At 42.9% G+C, this 14,140-nt stretch overlaps 1 protein-coding gene and 1 long non-coding RNA gene across 3 annotated transcripts; one reads left to right on the forward strand and one right to left on the reverse strand.

The window, feature by feature from the left end:
• Nucleotides 1-53: 53 nt before the first annotated feature.
• cand2 (cullin-associated and neddylation-dissociated 2 (putative)) lies at nucleotides 54-10,227 on the forward strand. Its single transcript, XM_023811301.2, has 15 exons — nucleotides 54-274; nucleotides 1,215-1,358; nucleotides 1,640-1,794; nucleotides 2,842-2,965; nucleotides 3,407-3,663; nucleotides 4,504-4,609; nucleotides 4,796-4,932; nucleotides 5,103-5,386; nucleotides 5,491-5,632; nucleotides 5,932-7,443; nucleotides 7,518-7,613; nucleotides 7,894-8,063; nucleotides 8,759-8,923; nucleotides 9,107-9,214; nucleotides 9,460-10,227. Exons 1-15 carry the CDS (start codon nucleotides 207-209, stop codon nucleotides 9,685-9,687), a joined length of 3,696 nt encoding a protein of 1,231 aa, XP_023667069.1. The 5' UTR covers nucleotides 54-206; the 3' UTR covers nucleotides 9,688-10,227.
• On the reverse strand, nucleotides 3,994-13,437 carry LOC140592294 (uncharacterized). 2 transcript variants are annotated; one of them, XR_011992644.1, is made up of 4 exons: nucleotides 12,913-13,437; nucleotides 11,601-12,796; nucleotides 8,731-10,936; nucleotides 3,994-5,342 (listed from the first exon to the last, which is right to left on the reverse strand). It is a non-coding gene; the product is annotated as an uncharacterized lncRNA (long non-coding RNA). The 2 variants fall into 2 exon arrangements; XR_011992643.1 differs by having other exon boundaries at nucleotides 8,731-12,796.
• Nucleotides 13,438-14,140: the final 703 nt, after the last annotated feature.

The following is a 14,140-nucleotide window of genomic DNA, read 5'->3' on the forward strand; positions in this document are numbered from 1 at the left end:
GAAAATTAATTTCGCTGCTGGCTATTTATATCACCCATTGCCTGCCTACTGTTCAGTATCGTGTTTCCCAGTTTGTTCTTGGACCGAGAATGTAATTTTGCCCCTGCTTACGCCATGTTCTCCAGTTAAACTCTTCTCCATTTTAAAAGTTATGTTTCAAGGATTATTTTCTTGCTCTCAAACAAAGTATTAGGAATAAAATAAGAATGACTCACGTATCATATCACATCTCCAACCTGCTGGAGAAAATGACATCTACTGACAAAGATTTTAGGTAAGTCTACACATTTAACAAACTTTAGGACAACTGTTTACTTTAAACGTAAAACGTATATGGAAATGAAAATCGATTTTCCACAGTCTGATAATTAATCATGTATTTATATTGATATTTTTGTGCGCCATTTAATTTAAAATATTCCGAAGTTATTTCCCTACAGCACTTAGTCATAGTACATGGAGGACAGTCGGAGTGACAACTGGCATCGCTGCATATAATAATTATTTTAGTTTGACGTACATTATATAATTTGTATTTATGTTTACGGAAACGCAGACGTAAACAAATTAATAGTTTCTCCATTTTAAGGTATGTTATAATTAATCATGACTGATGTTATGTATGTAGTAGGCTAATTAATGTGTTTAACCTGATAACACTAACTGAACATTTTCCAATTAAGAAAATGGTTTGTCACGCAATAAACATGTAATAAAAATAGAATAACTTGTACTTACCGAAATATTTATTTGTTATTAAATAATGAAAATCTTTTGACGTTTATTAGGCATAATACAAGGCGCTGCCACAAGTTGCAGTGTTTTTGGAAAAAATATAATACTTGTATGTTTGAATTTGGAAAGCAAACGATCATGCAAAAAAAGATCATTAAAGATATGGAGAATGTGTTGAATCTGGCATCTTATTGCGGAATTTGTACTATTTTGTACTACTATTTACACCACGAAAATACTGTAAAAACAAACAACAACAAAAATAGAGTAACTATAAGGTTAAGAAATTTGCTCCACCTACACTCTGCCTGGGTCTTATACTAGTAACCTTGTTTGTTCCACTTGACCGTAGCACTACCTTCTGTCCATGCATGAAAATAGGTATATCATCAGTTGTTTATAGCATTACATACAGCTGGACTTCTTTAGTATATAGTATATTAAAGCCTAATTGATGGCCCACTCATTATTGACTTTAGGTTTATGGCCACCAATGACCTGATGATGGAACTGCAGAAGGACTCCATCAAGCTAGATGAGGACAGTGAGAAGAAGGTTGTGGCCATGCTGCTGAAGCTTCTCGAAGACAAGAACGGAGAGGTCCAGAATCTGGCAGTGAAGTGGTGAGAGAAAACTGTCCCTTCGACCTGCAGGGGCCCCCTGGTGGAGAACGTTTGAAACATATTCATCCACCAACCCGATTATTTGTGATGATTTATCTGTTTGTGGTCAAACTTGCCTAGACAGAAACACAGGTAGTACGGTATATAAATGAACGGGGACTTGGCATTAATACAGACCTTGTTTGTAAATCCATGCTTACATCGATCCATATATCACACCGATGTTTGTTTGTATGTGGTATTTCGGGCAAATCTGAGTGGCTGTGCTGTTCGCTGTGCAGCTTGGGCCCGCTGGTGAACAAGGTGAAGGAATATCAGGTGGAGACCATGGTGGACACCTTGTGCTCCAATATGATGTCAGAGAAAGAGCAGCTGAGGGACATCTCCAGCATGGGGCTAAAGACCATCATTGCAGAGCTTCCTTCCTCCTCTTCGGGTATTTACTCTCTTGGATAACTGTGTTTTGCTGTTTCTCTGATGATTTTGTTCAAAATGTAACCTATAGTATTTATAGGGATATTTTCAGTGGATTAATTGAAGATCAAAGCTCAAAGGTGCTGGCATGCTATTTGGATTGTGACCCAGAAACCTTCAGTTCATCAGTCCATCATCTTAATCACTGGTGAAATTTGTTGACACTGTTCAGTATTACTTTACCCTGTAGCTTAGGGATAAGGAAAGTAAAACAGAGGCGCTAACTCAGAACATCGCTGACATAGATTGGAAATTGTCTTAGAGCTGATAGCCAACTTTCTTAACTAATGACTGTACAGTATGTACAGGAGGTGGACAGAGTAACAGAAACACCACATGAAAAAACACTGTTAACTATGAATTGACTAAATTGTATTCGCAAACAGAGCTATGAAGGTGAACGCAGACGTGGAAATTTAAGTTCCAGAAAGTAAAAATCTAGACCAAAATTTTGTTTCAGCCAACCAGTTGAGTACTGTCACAGTGACTCAACTGAGTGTTTGATTTTTACTTCCTGGATATTACATATTGGGGAGCGCGGACCAAGGAAGCAGAGGCAGGACTCGAGCTGTCGGGAGAATATGAGGTTTAATCAAAGGGAGGACACGATCGGGAGACAACCACATGACGTCAATGACCAGACTGGGGAAACATACCGTAACGCGAACTTAAATACACAGGACTAATCAACATGACTGGAAACAGCTGGTGACTTAAGGATTCCACACGAGGTACCGAGGGGGGCGTGGCACACGGGAGGATCGGACGAGCAGGGTATGACACTGGAGCTGAAATTTTCACCTCTGCTTGAAAAGTCTGGAGTTGTTCTGAAGACAAAGGGTTGCCCAGCTTCTTTCTGGGGCCTGGACTTTAATATATTTTTATTTTATTTTGTGCACCCCCTGTACATACATCCACTTTCACTGGATGTCCACTTCAATTAAACCTCAAGCTTTTTTACTATGTGTTATGGAAGCAGCGGAAACATACAGATTTGTGTGCCTTGCAGGTCTGAATCTTACAGTCAGCGTCTGCAAAAAGATTACGGCCCAGTTGATCGGGGCAATAGGGAAGCAGGACGATGTGTCGGTGCAGCTGGAGGCCCTAGACATCTTGTCGGACATGTTGAGCAGGTAGTGTGTTTTTCTTAGTATGATATATGGCGTCCATTTTCACCGAATGTTTAAGGAAGATGCCAGCTCGCGGTGAGTGGGATTATCTTGGACTTTCAAAGAAAGTCACCATCTGGAATCATTGACAGGCCCACAGTCAGTAGTGCTTCAAGCTTATGCAGTGTTTTGGGGGAGGCAACAGTAAAAGTGCACCCCATTGGAAGATGCCATCCTGGCCAATTGGCCACCTTGCCCTTGCCAGGATTTGCCACTGCCAAGTGGGGGTGCCGTAAGTGGGGGATGTTAGGATGATTGCAAATTTGGAACATAGTTAGATTGGTCTGGGCTGGGGGTTCCATATCACTGGCAGCACCCCTACTGCCCACAATAATCCCATGGCCTGGTGGGTATAAAGGTCCGGCTGCTTGAGCAGATCCTCGCTGAGTCCCGTGCCCCCCGCAGGCTGAGCGGCACACTCCTCAGCTTCCACGCATCCATCCTGGACAGCCTCCTGCCCCAGCTGACCAGCCCACGGCTGGCCGTCAGGAAACGCGCCATCATCGCCCTCAGCCACCTGGTGGCATGCTGCAACAGCGCCCTCTTCAGCCAGCTCATGGAACACCTGCTCGCGGAGCTCTCCCCTGGGAAGGTGACCTCGGCCACCCGCACCTACCTCCAGTGTCTGGCCACAGTCAGCCGACAGGGGGGGCACAGAATAGGTGAGCAGTGCATCCTGTTTACAGGTGCTAGACTTGTATTGTTTAAATGTATTAAATAAATATCCCCTGGGCTATGGGGATATAATGAGTCGAGGGGCACAGTGTTCCTAGCTCCTCATGTATGGGTGTGTGTGCAGGGGAGGGTTCAGGTTCCCACTGTGTTACCAGCCATACAAAACTGAATTTGCATCCGTACACTTATATACTTCACTGATTGAAATCTTACCCGCGTTTCCACAGGGCAAAGAAATAAGTCATTAAAACTGGATGAGATTACTGATGCATGGTAATAAGTCATATCATTGTCATAAGTAGCTGCATGACTCAGGATCTGATTCACACTAGGAGGTTTATTGTAATACAGCTATGGTGAAAGACATAGTACTGAATCTGTGCTGCTGTTTGTTCACCCATCCAGTCTATTGTAGGGGACACACACGCACACACAGAATTATACCGTCCACCTTCAGACGGCTTATCCAGGCCTGGGTCATGGGGGCAGAATTGGAGCCTGTCCCAGGCAGCATAGGATACAAGTCAGGGGTACACGCAGAACAGGATGCCAACCTGTTGTACTTGTGGCAGTAATTACACAAAAATGTTCTGAGGGCAGAAAGAAAAATGATTGGTTCAGAGAGATAACCAATCAGATTATAGAGGAGGCAGGACCAAGACATCTGATTGGTTGGTCCCATCTCCTTTACTTGCTTCGACCTACCCCTTCTACAATCTGATCGATTATCGTTCCAACCATACAGGCACATATTATTAGTGCCCAGTAGAAGGCAGTATTGCATCAGAGTGGTTCATCTGCTTCTCTATTGGTTAATTTTGTCACAGGTGAACACCTGGAGAAGATAATCCCACTGGTAGTGAAGTACTGCGGTGTTGAGGATGATGAGCTGAGGGAGCACTGCTTTCAAGCCTTTGAGGCTTTTGTGCGCAGGTGAAACAGCTCGTATATTTTATCAGACGTTCCTGTGTACTGCAGCTTCACGAGAGTAAATCAGAACATGCAAGATTTTTAATTCCAGTGACAAACACAGACAATCTATAGCAGTCATGACTTTCTGTTAGATACATAACCAATAACAATTATTTGTGTTATTGTTATTTGTTATTGTCTTGTAAGGTGCCCCAAGGAAATGTCATGTCATATCTCCACAATCATCAAACTTTGTTTGAAGTACATTACGTATGACCCCAACTACAACTATGATGCTGAAGAAGATGAAGACGAGTCCATGGACATTGAAGATGACGACCAAGGTGTCACATATTACCCTCCACATGTTCTGAAATAGTGTTGTTGAGCAAACATGAATGGATAGTGGTTTCATGTCTGTATTCATCTGTCATTTTGCACGAGTAATCATGACAGCAATACTTATTTTTACCCTCAACCTGATTCCTGGCCCATCCAACCGTCACTTCACCAGGGTCCGATGAAGAATACAGTGACGACGACGACATGAGCTGGAAGGTTCGGCGTTCCTCTGTGAAATGCTTGGAGGCTGTGGTCAGCACACGGAGAGACCTGCTGTTGGAGTTGTATGGGTCTGTGGCAGCCGCCCTAGTGGGCCGCTTCAAGGAGCGCGAGGAGAACGTCCGCACTGAAATCTTCCTGGCCTTCATCTCCTTGCTCCGGCAGACACGACCGCTGCAGGGCTCTCCCCAGCCTGGAGATAAGGAAGACCCAGCACTTACCTTGCTAAAGAAACAGGTAGAGAGGAGACAATGCTGCACCTTCCCATGAACATCGCTTCCCCCAGGGCAGAAGTGTCAAAGATCCATAATGTTCTCTTAGTATTGTTACTGGTTTTGCAGGTCCCCACTATCGTAAAGGCTTTACACCGACAGCTGAAGGAGAAGAGCATCAAGTCCAGGCAGGGCTGTTTCAGTCTTCTCACCGAGCTGGCCGGCGTGGCGCCAGGCATCCTGGGAGACCACATACCAGCACTCATTCCTGGTGACCACAGGATTCCAACTAACATTTGTCCCTCAAAAGCCATACAAATAATGTCAGATAATATACAGGGTAGCTAAAAGTATAGTGGACATGTACTTTGAACCTGAAGGTTACCAATGTGAGACTCAGGAACTGCCCTACTATAGTACTCTTAAGAAAGTATTTTGAATTTATGAAATGTGTCTTAGTTGTAAAAGTATAGTTAATACTTGACTCCATTATGTTACTTACTGTCAAAATGGAATGTTAAGAGTTAACAGAAAATAGCCTGAAGTAACGGCAATGTTTCTTTCCACCAGGTATTGTGTATTCTCTCACAGATAAGTCCACCTCCTCCAACATGAAGATTGATGCTCTCTCCTTCCTCTACGTTCTCCTTTGCAATCAGTCTCCTGATGCATTTCACCCGCACATCAGTGTCATCCTACCCCCTGTGGTCTTGTGCATTGAAGACCCCTTCTACAAGATCACGTCAGAGGCCCTCCTGGTCACACAGCAGATCGTGAAGATCCTGAGGCCCCTTGAGAAACCCCAGTCTTCAACCTTTGATACCAGGCCTTATGTGAAGGACCTTTTTGCTGCTACTCTTAAACGGCTGAAGGCAGCAGATATTGACCAGGAGGTGAAAGAGCGAGCAATCTCTTGCATGGGCCATATTGTATGTCATCTGGGAGACCAGCTAGGTGCTGACCTACAGTCCACCCTGCAGATCTTCTTGGAGAGGCTGAAGAATGAAATCACAAGGTTGACCACAGTGAAGGCACTCACCCTTATAACAGCATCTCCACTCAAAATTGATTTGAGGCCAGTGCTCCCTGAAGGTGTTCAGATCCTAGGCTCCTTCTTGAGGAAGAACCAGCGTGCTCTCAAGCTAAGTACTTTGACAGCCCTGACTGTCTTGGTGACGAATTATAGTGACAGTCTCAAGCCTCCGATGATGGAGTCAGTTGTGAACGAGCTGCCTGCCCTCATCAGCGAAAATGACATGCATGTGTCCCAGATGGCCATCACACTGCTCACTTCCATGACTAAAGTTTGCCCTTCTTCTCTGACCAAAATTGGCAGCAATGTTCTGCCAGAAGTCCTCAACTTGGTGCATTCTCCTCTGCTGCAGGGTGGAGCCCTTGGAGCCATCCTTGAATTTTTTCAAGTACTTGTGGTAACTAAGGCCAGCAACATTGGTTACAATGAACTCCTTAAGGCCCTCACAGGCCCTTTCTATGGTTCTGAGAAGTCCAGAAACACCATGCCAATGCACAGACAGTCATATTACTCTGTGGCTAAATGTGTGGCTGCACTTTCCACCACATGCCCAAATGAGGCCTCAGCAATGATCAATAACTTTGTCCAGGAGGTCAAGAGTCCGAAGTCATCAGAGTCGACGAGGATCCTGTCATTCCTGTGTCTTGGGGAGGTTGGCCGGTGCATGAATTTGGGAGGCCAGAAGGAGCTGAAGACAATCATACTAGAGGCCTTCTCGTCCCCGCATGAGGAGATCAAGACAGCCGCTTCTTATGCCCTTGGTAACATCTGTGTGGGGAACTTGAAGGAATATCTTCCCTTTATGCTGAAGGAGATCGGCAGTCAGCAGAAAAGACAGTACTTACTACTGCACTCCCTGAAAGAAGTGATCAGTGCTTCCTCGGCCGAGAGCCTGATGCCTCATGTGGAGGAAATCTGGGCACTGCTCTTCAAGCACTGTGAGTGTGCAGAGGAAGGCACACGGAACGTGGTGGCAGAATGCCTGGGCAAGCTAACCCTAGTCAACCCCTCTCAGCTCTTGCCCCGGCTCAAGAAGCAGCTGTCTTCAGGTAATAGGTAACAGCATCATCAGGCCAGGAAAACTTGCTTTTATGCAGCTGACATGGGAAACCTTTCATTTCAGGTTCTCCTCACTCCCGCAGTACTGTGGTCACAGCCATTAAGTTCACCATTGTTGATCAGCCCCAGCCCATAGATGCACTCCTCAAAGACTGCATAGGTAAGAGGATGAACAAGACAGCTTGGATGTGTAATGGGAGTGTTGTGTTGCTCAGTGGGTTTGGATGCTGTGCCCGTAAAGGGAAAGTCTCCAGTTCATATTTTGTGGTCAACAGAATGATTTCACCATTAGGCCCTTAACTCCCAATTGCTCCAGGGACTGGCTGACCCTGCTCTCTCAATTGCATGTCGCTTTGGATAAAAGCATCTGGTAAATAAATAAATGCAATGACTCAGGTGGTGTCTGTGACTGTGTGTGTATTTTTTTGTTTGCCTGTCAGGTGACTTCCTGAAAACACTGCAGGACCCAGACCTGAATGTGAGGCGAGTGGCCCTAGTGATGTTCAACTCAGCGGCTCACAACAAGCCTGCGTTGATTCGAGGGTTACTCTCCTCTGTCCTTCCATTCCTCTACAATGAGACCCAGATTAGAAAAGAGCTCATCCGTGAGGTATCACATCACTGTCTGTGGATGTAGCAGTTAGAAATAAAACACATATTGCAGGGCTATTCAACTCACGGTCCTCAAGGGCTGAGCCCTGCTGATTTTCCAGCCTTCCTTCACCTGTGAGCCAGGTGTGAAGCCTCTGACCAATCAGAATTAGTCATTATTAAACTAACTACCTGGGAGAACTGAAAACACGGCCTGGATTTGGAATCGAGGGCCTGAGTTGAATAGCCCTGACATATTGTGTTTCATGGTGTTCCAATTCAGGGGTTGCATCCTTCTAAGACTGAGCTGAAAGCGTTGTGAAATGGGACGGTCTGCACTACAGTTAATTTCCTATTTGCATCACCAGTTGTTCTTGCTCCTACCCTTGCATCACAAAACGCCGCTCCAATTACCTAGCCGGGACACATCCACTTTACCTCCACGCAATTAATGTTGGGATAGACTGGGCCATGAAGGCTCTATCAGGGGCATCCTTCCAAGCACGGGAGAAGGACGCATTCCTAGGTCGCACTTGAAGGAGCTTTGAAATGGGACAGCCTTGATTGTTCAGCCTTGACCTTCATATGCTGCCTTTGAAGGATGCAACGCCTATACTGGGACACAGCCAATGTGTACCCAGAGGTACTGCAGCAGGTCTCCTCCCAGGAGGATTATTAAGAAGTACCTGTTAGCTGATGGATCTTCTAATGCAGGTAGAGATGGGCCCCTTCAAGCACACAGTTGATGACGGACTAGATGTCCGGAAGGCAGCATTTGAGTGTATGTATACCTTGCTGGACAGCTGCTTGGATTGCCTGGACATCTTTGAGTTCCTGAATCACGTGGAGGAAGGTCTAAAGGATCATTATGACATCAGGGTAAAATGAGAAATGCATGCAAATGTTAAAGACTTGAAATTATCACACGTTCCCTGAGTTAAATCTGAACTTAAGGTTGTTATAATAAAATGTATCAAATAGTTATATGACTAGAACTTTGTACTAGACAGGAAGTGTGCTTCAAAATGAGTCATGTTAACCTAAACCTCTTCTCTCTTTAAGATGCTCACCTTTATCATGCTGGCCAGACTTTCCTCACTGAGTCCCAGTGCTGTCATGCAAAGACTTGACCGACTGGTTGAGCCGCTTCGAGCCACATGCACTACCAAGGTAACACACTGCCTAGCACTACTCCTGCAGCCTTCAGTGCAGGGGATGTCCTTATAGGACCATATAAACCACCTTTGTGGATAAATACGATTGTGTATCACAGCACAGTCAAGGGAGTTCTTCATTCAAGGTTGTGTTAGAAGCTGCTGAATGTTAATGAGATTCAAGCAAGACATTGTGCTATATTTCCAGTAGAGGGCAGTATTGTTTCAAAACAATACAAACAATGTGCTCCATAACCACAGGTGAAGGCTGGCTCGGTGAAGCAGGAGTTTGAGAAGCAGGAGGAGCTGCGGCGGTCGGCAATGCGAGCAGTGGCAGCACTCCTGTCCATCAGGGACATAGAGAAGAGCACTGCCATGGCAGACTTTGCCAGTCAAATCCGCTCCAACGCCGAGATGTCCTCCATCTTTGAGAGCATTCAGAAAGATGATTCGACTTCTGGCATCACAGAGACCATGGACACCAGCTAGAACTGATCCTCCCAGTACTGCAATGCCTTAACAAAAACGTACTATTAAAATACCTGATTCTTCAAATCTCACATTTCATATTCTAGATATGAAACTGACAAAATTAGGGGGGGGGGGTTCCAATTTTTTAGTAATTCAAAGACTTTGCCTCCACTGTACTGATGATTCCAAATTCCCTCCAGTCTGTGGAATGAAATGATTTGCTCTGATCTATTCTGGTTTCTGTATTAGGGGTGGGCATTTAGTCTAAAATATATCACAGTTTCGGGCAGGATCACTATCCACAATCTCATCATGAGTCGTTTTCATTTTGGATTTTAAGACTATTTTGGAAGTTACTGAACAGTACAACCAAACTAATTCCATTATTAAAAAAAAATATCGCCCTATAAGGAGACAAAACCTAAAAGAAAAAATAAGAGAGTACTCTCTCGGGTGTTTTCTTTTGAGGTGGTTAAAAAGGTTTGTCATATTGTCATCCAATGTGTAAGCCTCATCTTGGCAAATTTTGCAAATAAACTGTGGGTTTTTGGAAAGCAAGTTACCCATAACTGATGCTGCTTTTTCGTGAACCAAGTCCTCCATGTCATCTGTGCCACCACACTGCCAAACAGGGAAGGTGTCGCATGTTGCGCATTGCATGCTGGGATGTTAGTACTGTGTTACAGTGCAAAGTCTAGCAATCTCTCCATAAAGGCAGATCATGGAGACAATTTAATCATGCATGATCTAATATCATTCAAGTCGCACCAAAAATTCCCATAAACAGACTCCTAAACCTTGTGGACAGCCATCCCAGGAGAGTTGAAGCTGTCATAGCTGCAAAGGGTGGGTCAACTCCTATTAAAGCCTATGTACTAAGGATGGGATGTCATTAAAGTTCATGTGTGTAAAGGCAGGTGTCCCAATACTTTTGGAAATATAGTGTACATTGTGTGTGATTTCGGCACAGTGGGTTCTAGAAAAATGTGACAAAGGTGGGAGTAGAGAGGAAGTATTGGTGTTAAGTGAAATCAAGAGCTGATAAACTAAAAACCAAGATATTCTTTTCTGTGCAACATCAAATGTTGCTTTAAAATTAAAAAAAAAAAATCTTCTCATTTCATTCTAGTCACAAACCGCTGTGATATTACGTTAAAAGTTCACCCTGTATCTGTCAGCATCATAATGGTATTAAGCAAGGATGCATTTAAATCCCACAGTGAGTTTTGAAACTTACTTCTTCCGATAGAAGGTTTAAACATTCCACCTGCAGGACAAGATTTTGATACAAAATAAAATCATTTCAACATAAACTGAAAAGCAACTTAAAACAGTTACTACCCATCAAAAATGGTAAGACAATTGCAATATTCACTCTGTCACAGGTTCTCTTCCATCGCCTGTCCATTAGGGGGTCAGGTATGGAATGGGTATTACCCTGTGATTCTCTCCCTCCTCAAAGCCCAACAAGAATATACCAGACTCTGCAGGGATCTCAGAGGAGGTAGGTGATACCAAATTACAACACGAAAAGTCCTAAAGTTTAAGAGTAGCTATAGGATAAACAAGACTCTGAATACCGGGTTGTGGAATTAGCCGTAAGCTGTCAATCATAGCCTAGTAACTTTAAATCGACCAAAGGGAAGCTGGTTAAACCCTTGTGATAGATATAAGTGCATGGTAATAGGGTCCACGTGGAAATTTTTTATCCCCATTTCTCCCACAACTGTGGAGTTTTAGCACACAAAACTAAAAGCAATTTAAGAAATAACTGATACTCTGAGCATCAGTCTAGAAGCAGACCTATGTTAAATTTAACAAATGGCACCCCATGTGTCACCTCCCATTCCAAAAATGTTGTCATGGTTACTAATTAAGCAATTAGAAGATTTACAAAGACAATTACACATTTATTGCAAACTGTTTCTTACTTGTTGCTCATCATAAGAGCTTCCAGCTCCTTGATGTTGTGGACCAGGTAACTTCCTGAACCCTGAAGGCAGCATGTGTTTCGTCTTCTTGCTGCTGTCGTAACCGTCAGCATCAGCATTTGACCCTTGAATCTCCTTCGGACCCTGTTGTCTGTACCAGAGCATGTGAGCGAAGTGGAGCGGTGAGAATTTCCGCTCCTCGCTCAGTAGGCTGTTGGCTCCGCCCACTCCTCCGCTCTAATTCGCACTACGCCGCTCCGCTCAACACCGCTCCTCGCTCCACTAAAATTTCCTCCCGCTCCAGTCAAATCGCTCCACGCTCGCTCCAACTTAAAAGAGGGTCAAATAATCTGCATGCCTAACAAATGTCACCTTAAACCGAAGCCTTATATCATAAAGAAATATGAGCAACGGCAACATTGCCACATTTTTAAGCAACATATATAGGCAACAGCGGACACGTTTGGCAATGGCATTCCACACAAAAATAGGCTTAAAAATAAAGGAATCAATGGTCTTAATAGTCTAAAGAATATACAGGCTAAGCATCTACGTTTTAAATTCCTCAATTTTTCCTGTTGATGCTGCTGCTGCGTCTCTATAAAATAAAATTTCACTGACAGCGTTACGTGAAATTTAAAAAATCCTATTAGACCTACTTTGAATGACAAAACGATTTTATTTGATTACCAATATAGGCTTTTATACTTTCATTTATAGACTTGATATACTACAACCATATGAAACTTGCTCACGTTTTGCTCTGGCTTCCGTCTGTTCGCATAAAACACTCTCGTGTTTCTGAGAAAAATTATTCCAAAGTGAATCTTTACTCACTGAAACAGTTTCACCACCTTTCACATTCTTGCTCTACATTATTGTCATCTATACGTTTGATAAGAATATTACACTTGTATGATCTATCAGTTTCCTTTGTGAAATACATTGCGAATTCCATCTCGGCCAATTTCTGTAATAGTCTTGATAATTGTACAGATGAATTCTGGGTAGATTTGGGCACGCCTCAGAATCGTAGTGTGAGCGGTATCGGAGCGAAATTGGAGCGAGACAGAGCGACCGCTCCAGCCTTAATTAAAAAACCGCTCCGCGCTCTGACTAAATTCCGACCGCTCCGCTCCTCGCTCACACTCCGCTCACATGCTCTGGTCTGTACCTCTAGGTTTGCGCCAATTTTTCTAAGGGATAAACAAACATTATCCACTCATTCACTCACTCTCTCTCTCACACACACACAAAAGCACAAATAACGAGCACAAAGCAAACAGTATTACACATCATTAGAAGTACATACCTTGATTTTCACACACCGGTCTGACTGATGGCGTATTAATTTTTTTGTTCTTTTCTTTAAAATTTTTGGCTTGATCAGGTGTCTACGGGTCGCCATGGTACCTATAAACGTCAGCAGTCTACTCGTTTATAGCTGATAGTTGTTCAGTATTATCAGGCAGCAAAGTCAGCATTCTGACAGCTATAACAGACGTAGTACAGATGTAGTGCTGGGGTAGTAGATCACTCCGAGAAAATGACAGTTTAAGCAAATACTTAGCTTTACCAGACATCTATAGAAAAAATGCGAAGCGTCCTTAAATTTAATTATGTCCCAAAGCTATCCGACAGCCTAATTCAGATTGGGCGAATGAATTAAAATTCTGATTTACTTCAGCCGATAAACTGATAAATATTAGTACAAGCAAACGCCATATGTACGTAGTGAGTTATCAATTACTAGTCAAAGTTTCTCTGAGAAATCCTCCACAAAACAGCTGGAAAATAAGATGACAGGTGACTCTTACAGCAGTGTGAAGGTGGCAAGAATAAGGGGGACACTTCCGGTCGCTGTTTCCGCTTATTGTGTCAAAATAAAAGTTCTGTTTTCATACGCGATTAATGCATTTCATGGTAAATAATATGCAAGAATAATCAAAAGTGCTGCGATATATACTTACATCGTCAAATTTTATAATAAAATAAATGTATTAATAGATTAAGAAAATTATATATTTACCTTATTTTATACCTAGTATATTTAAAATATGTCGTTTCTTACACAACTTTCCTTCTTACTTTAAATAAATTTTAACCATCAAAAAAGTACGAGAACTGCACAAAATTTTATAGCATATTTTATTTAATAAAAATAAGCATCATCAAAAAGTTTGCTGGGTTTGGAAATTAGTCCCCTACGTGAAAGTAGACCTCATTTCACATAGGTTAAATGTATATAGCCTACATAAGACAAATTTAAAGGATTGTATCAGCTTCAAAATTAGTTAAGTACATTCTACTACTGCTATTTGAATAGAAACTAGTGTCAGATATATCCAAAAAGTGTACTACTTTCTGTTCCAGGAGAGCTTGAATCAGTTTGAAGCGGAAACAATCCTTTATGTTTGTGTTATGCAAATGCATTTGTCCTTTGTGAAATCAGGTCTAATTCACGTTGGGGGGACTATGTTCCAAACCCAGCAAACTTTTTGCTGACACTTATTTGATATTAGTGGCACTTGTTTCTATTC

The sequence above is a fragment of the Paramormyrops kingsleyae genome, chromosome 8, assembly GCF_048594095.1.
Source record: "Paramormyrops kingsleyae isolate MSU_618 chromosome 8, PKINGS_0.4, whole genome shotgun sequence".
NCBI classification, from domain to species: Eukaryota; Metazoa; Chordata; class Actinopteri; order Osteoglossiformes; family Mormyridae; genus Paramormyrops; species Paramormyrops kingsleyae.

Coding starts and splice junctions, on each gene's coding strand:
- cand2 (XM_023811301.2), top strand. CDS start 207: ATGACTCACGTATCATATCACATCTCCAACCTGCTGGAGAAAATGACA. Junction 2,966..3,406: donor TTGTCGGACATGTTGAGCAG/GTAGTGTGTTTT, acceptor TGCCCCCCGCAG/GCTGAGCGGCACACTCCTCA. Junction 3,664..4,503: donor ACAGGGGGGGCACAGAATAG/GTGAGCAGTGCA, acceptor ATTTTGTCACAG/GTGAACACCTGGAGAAGATA.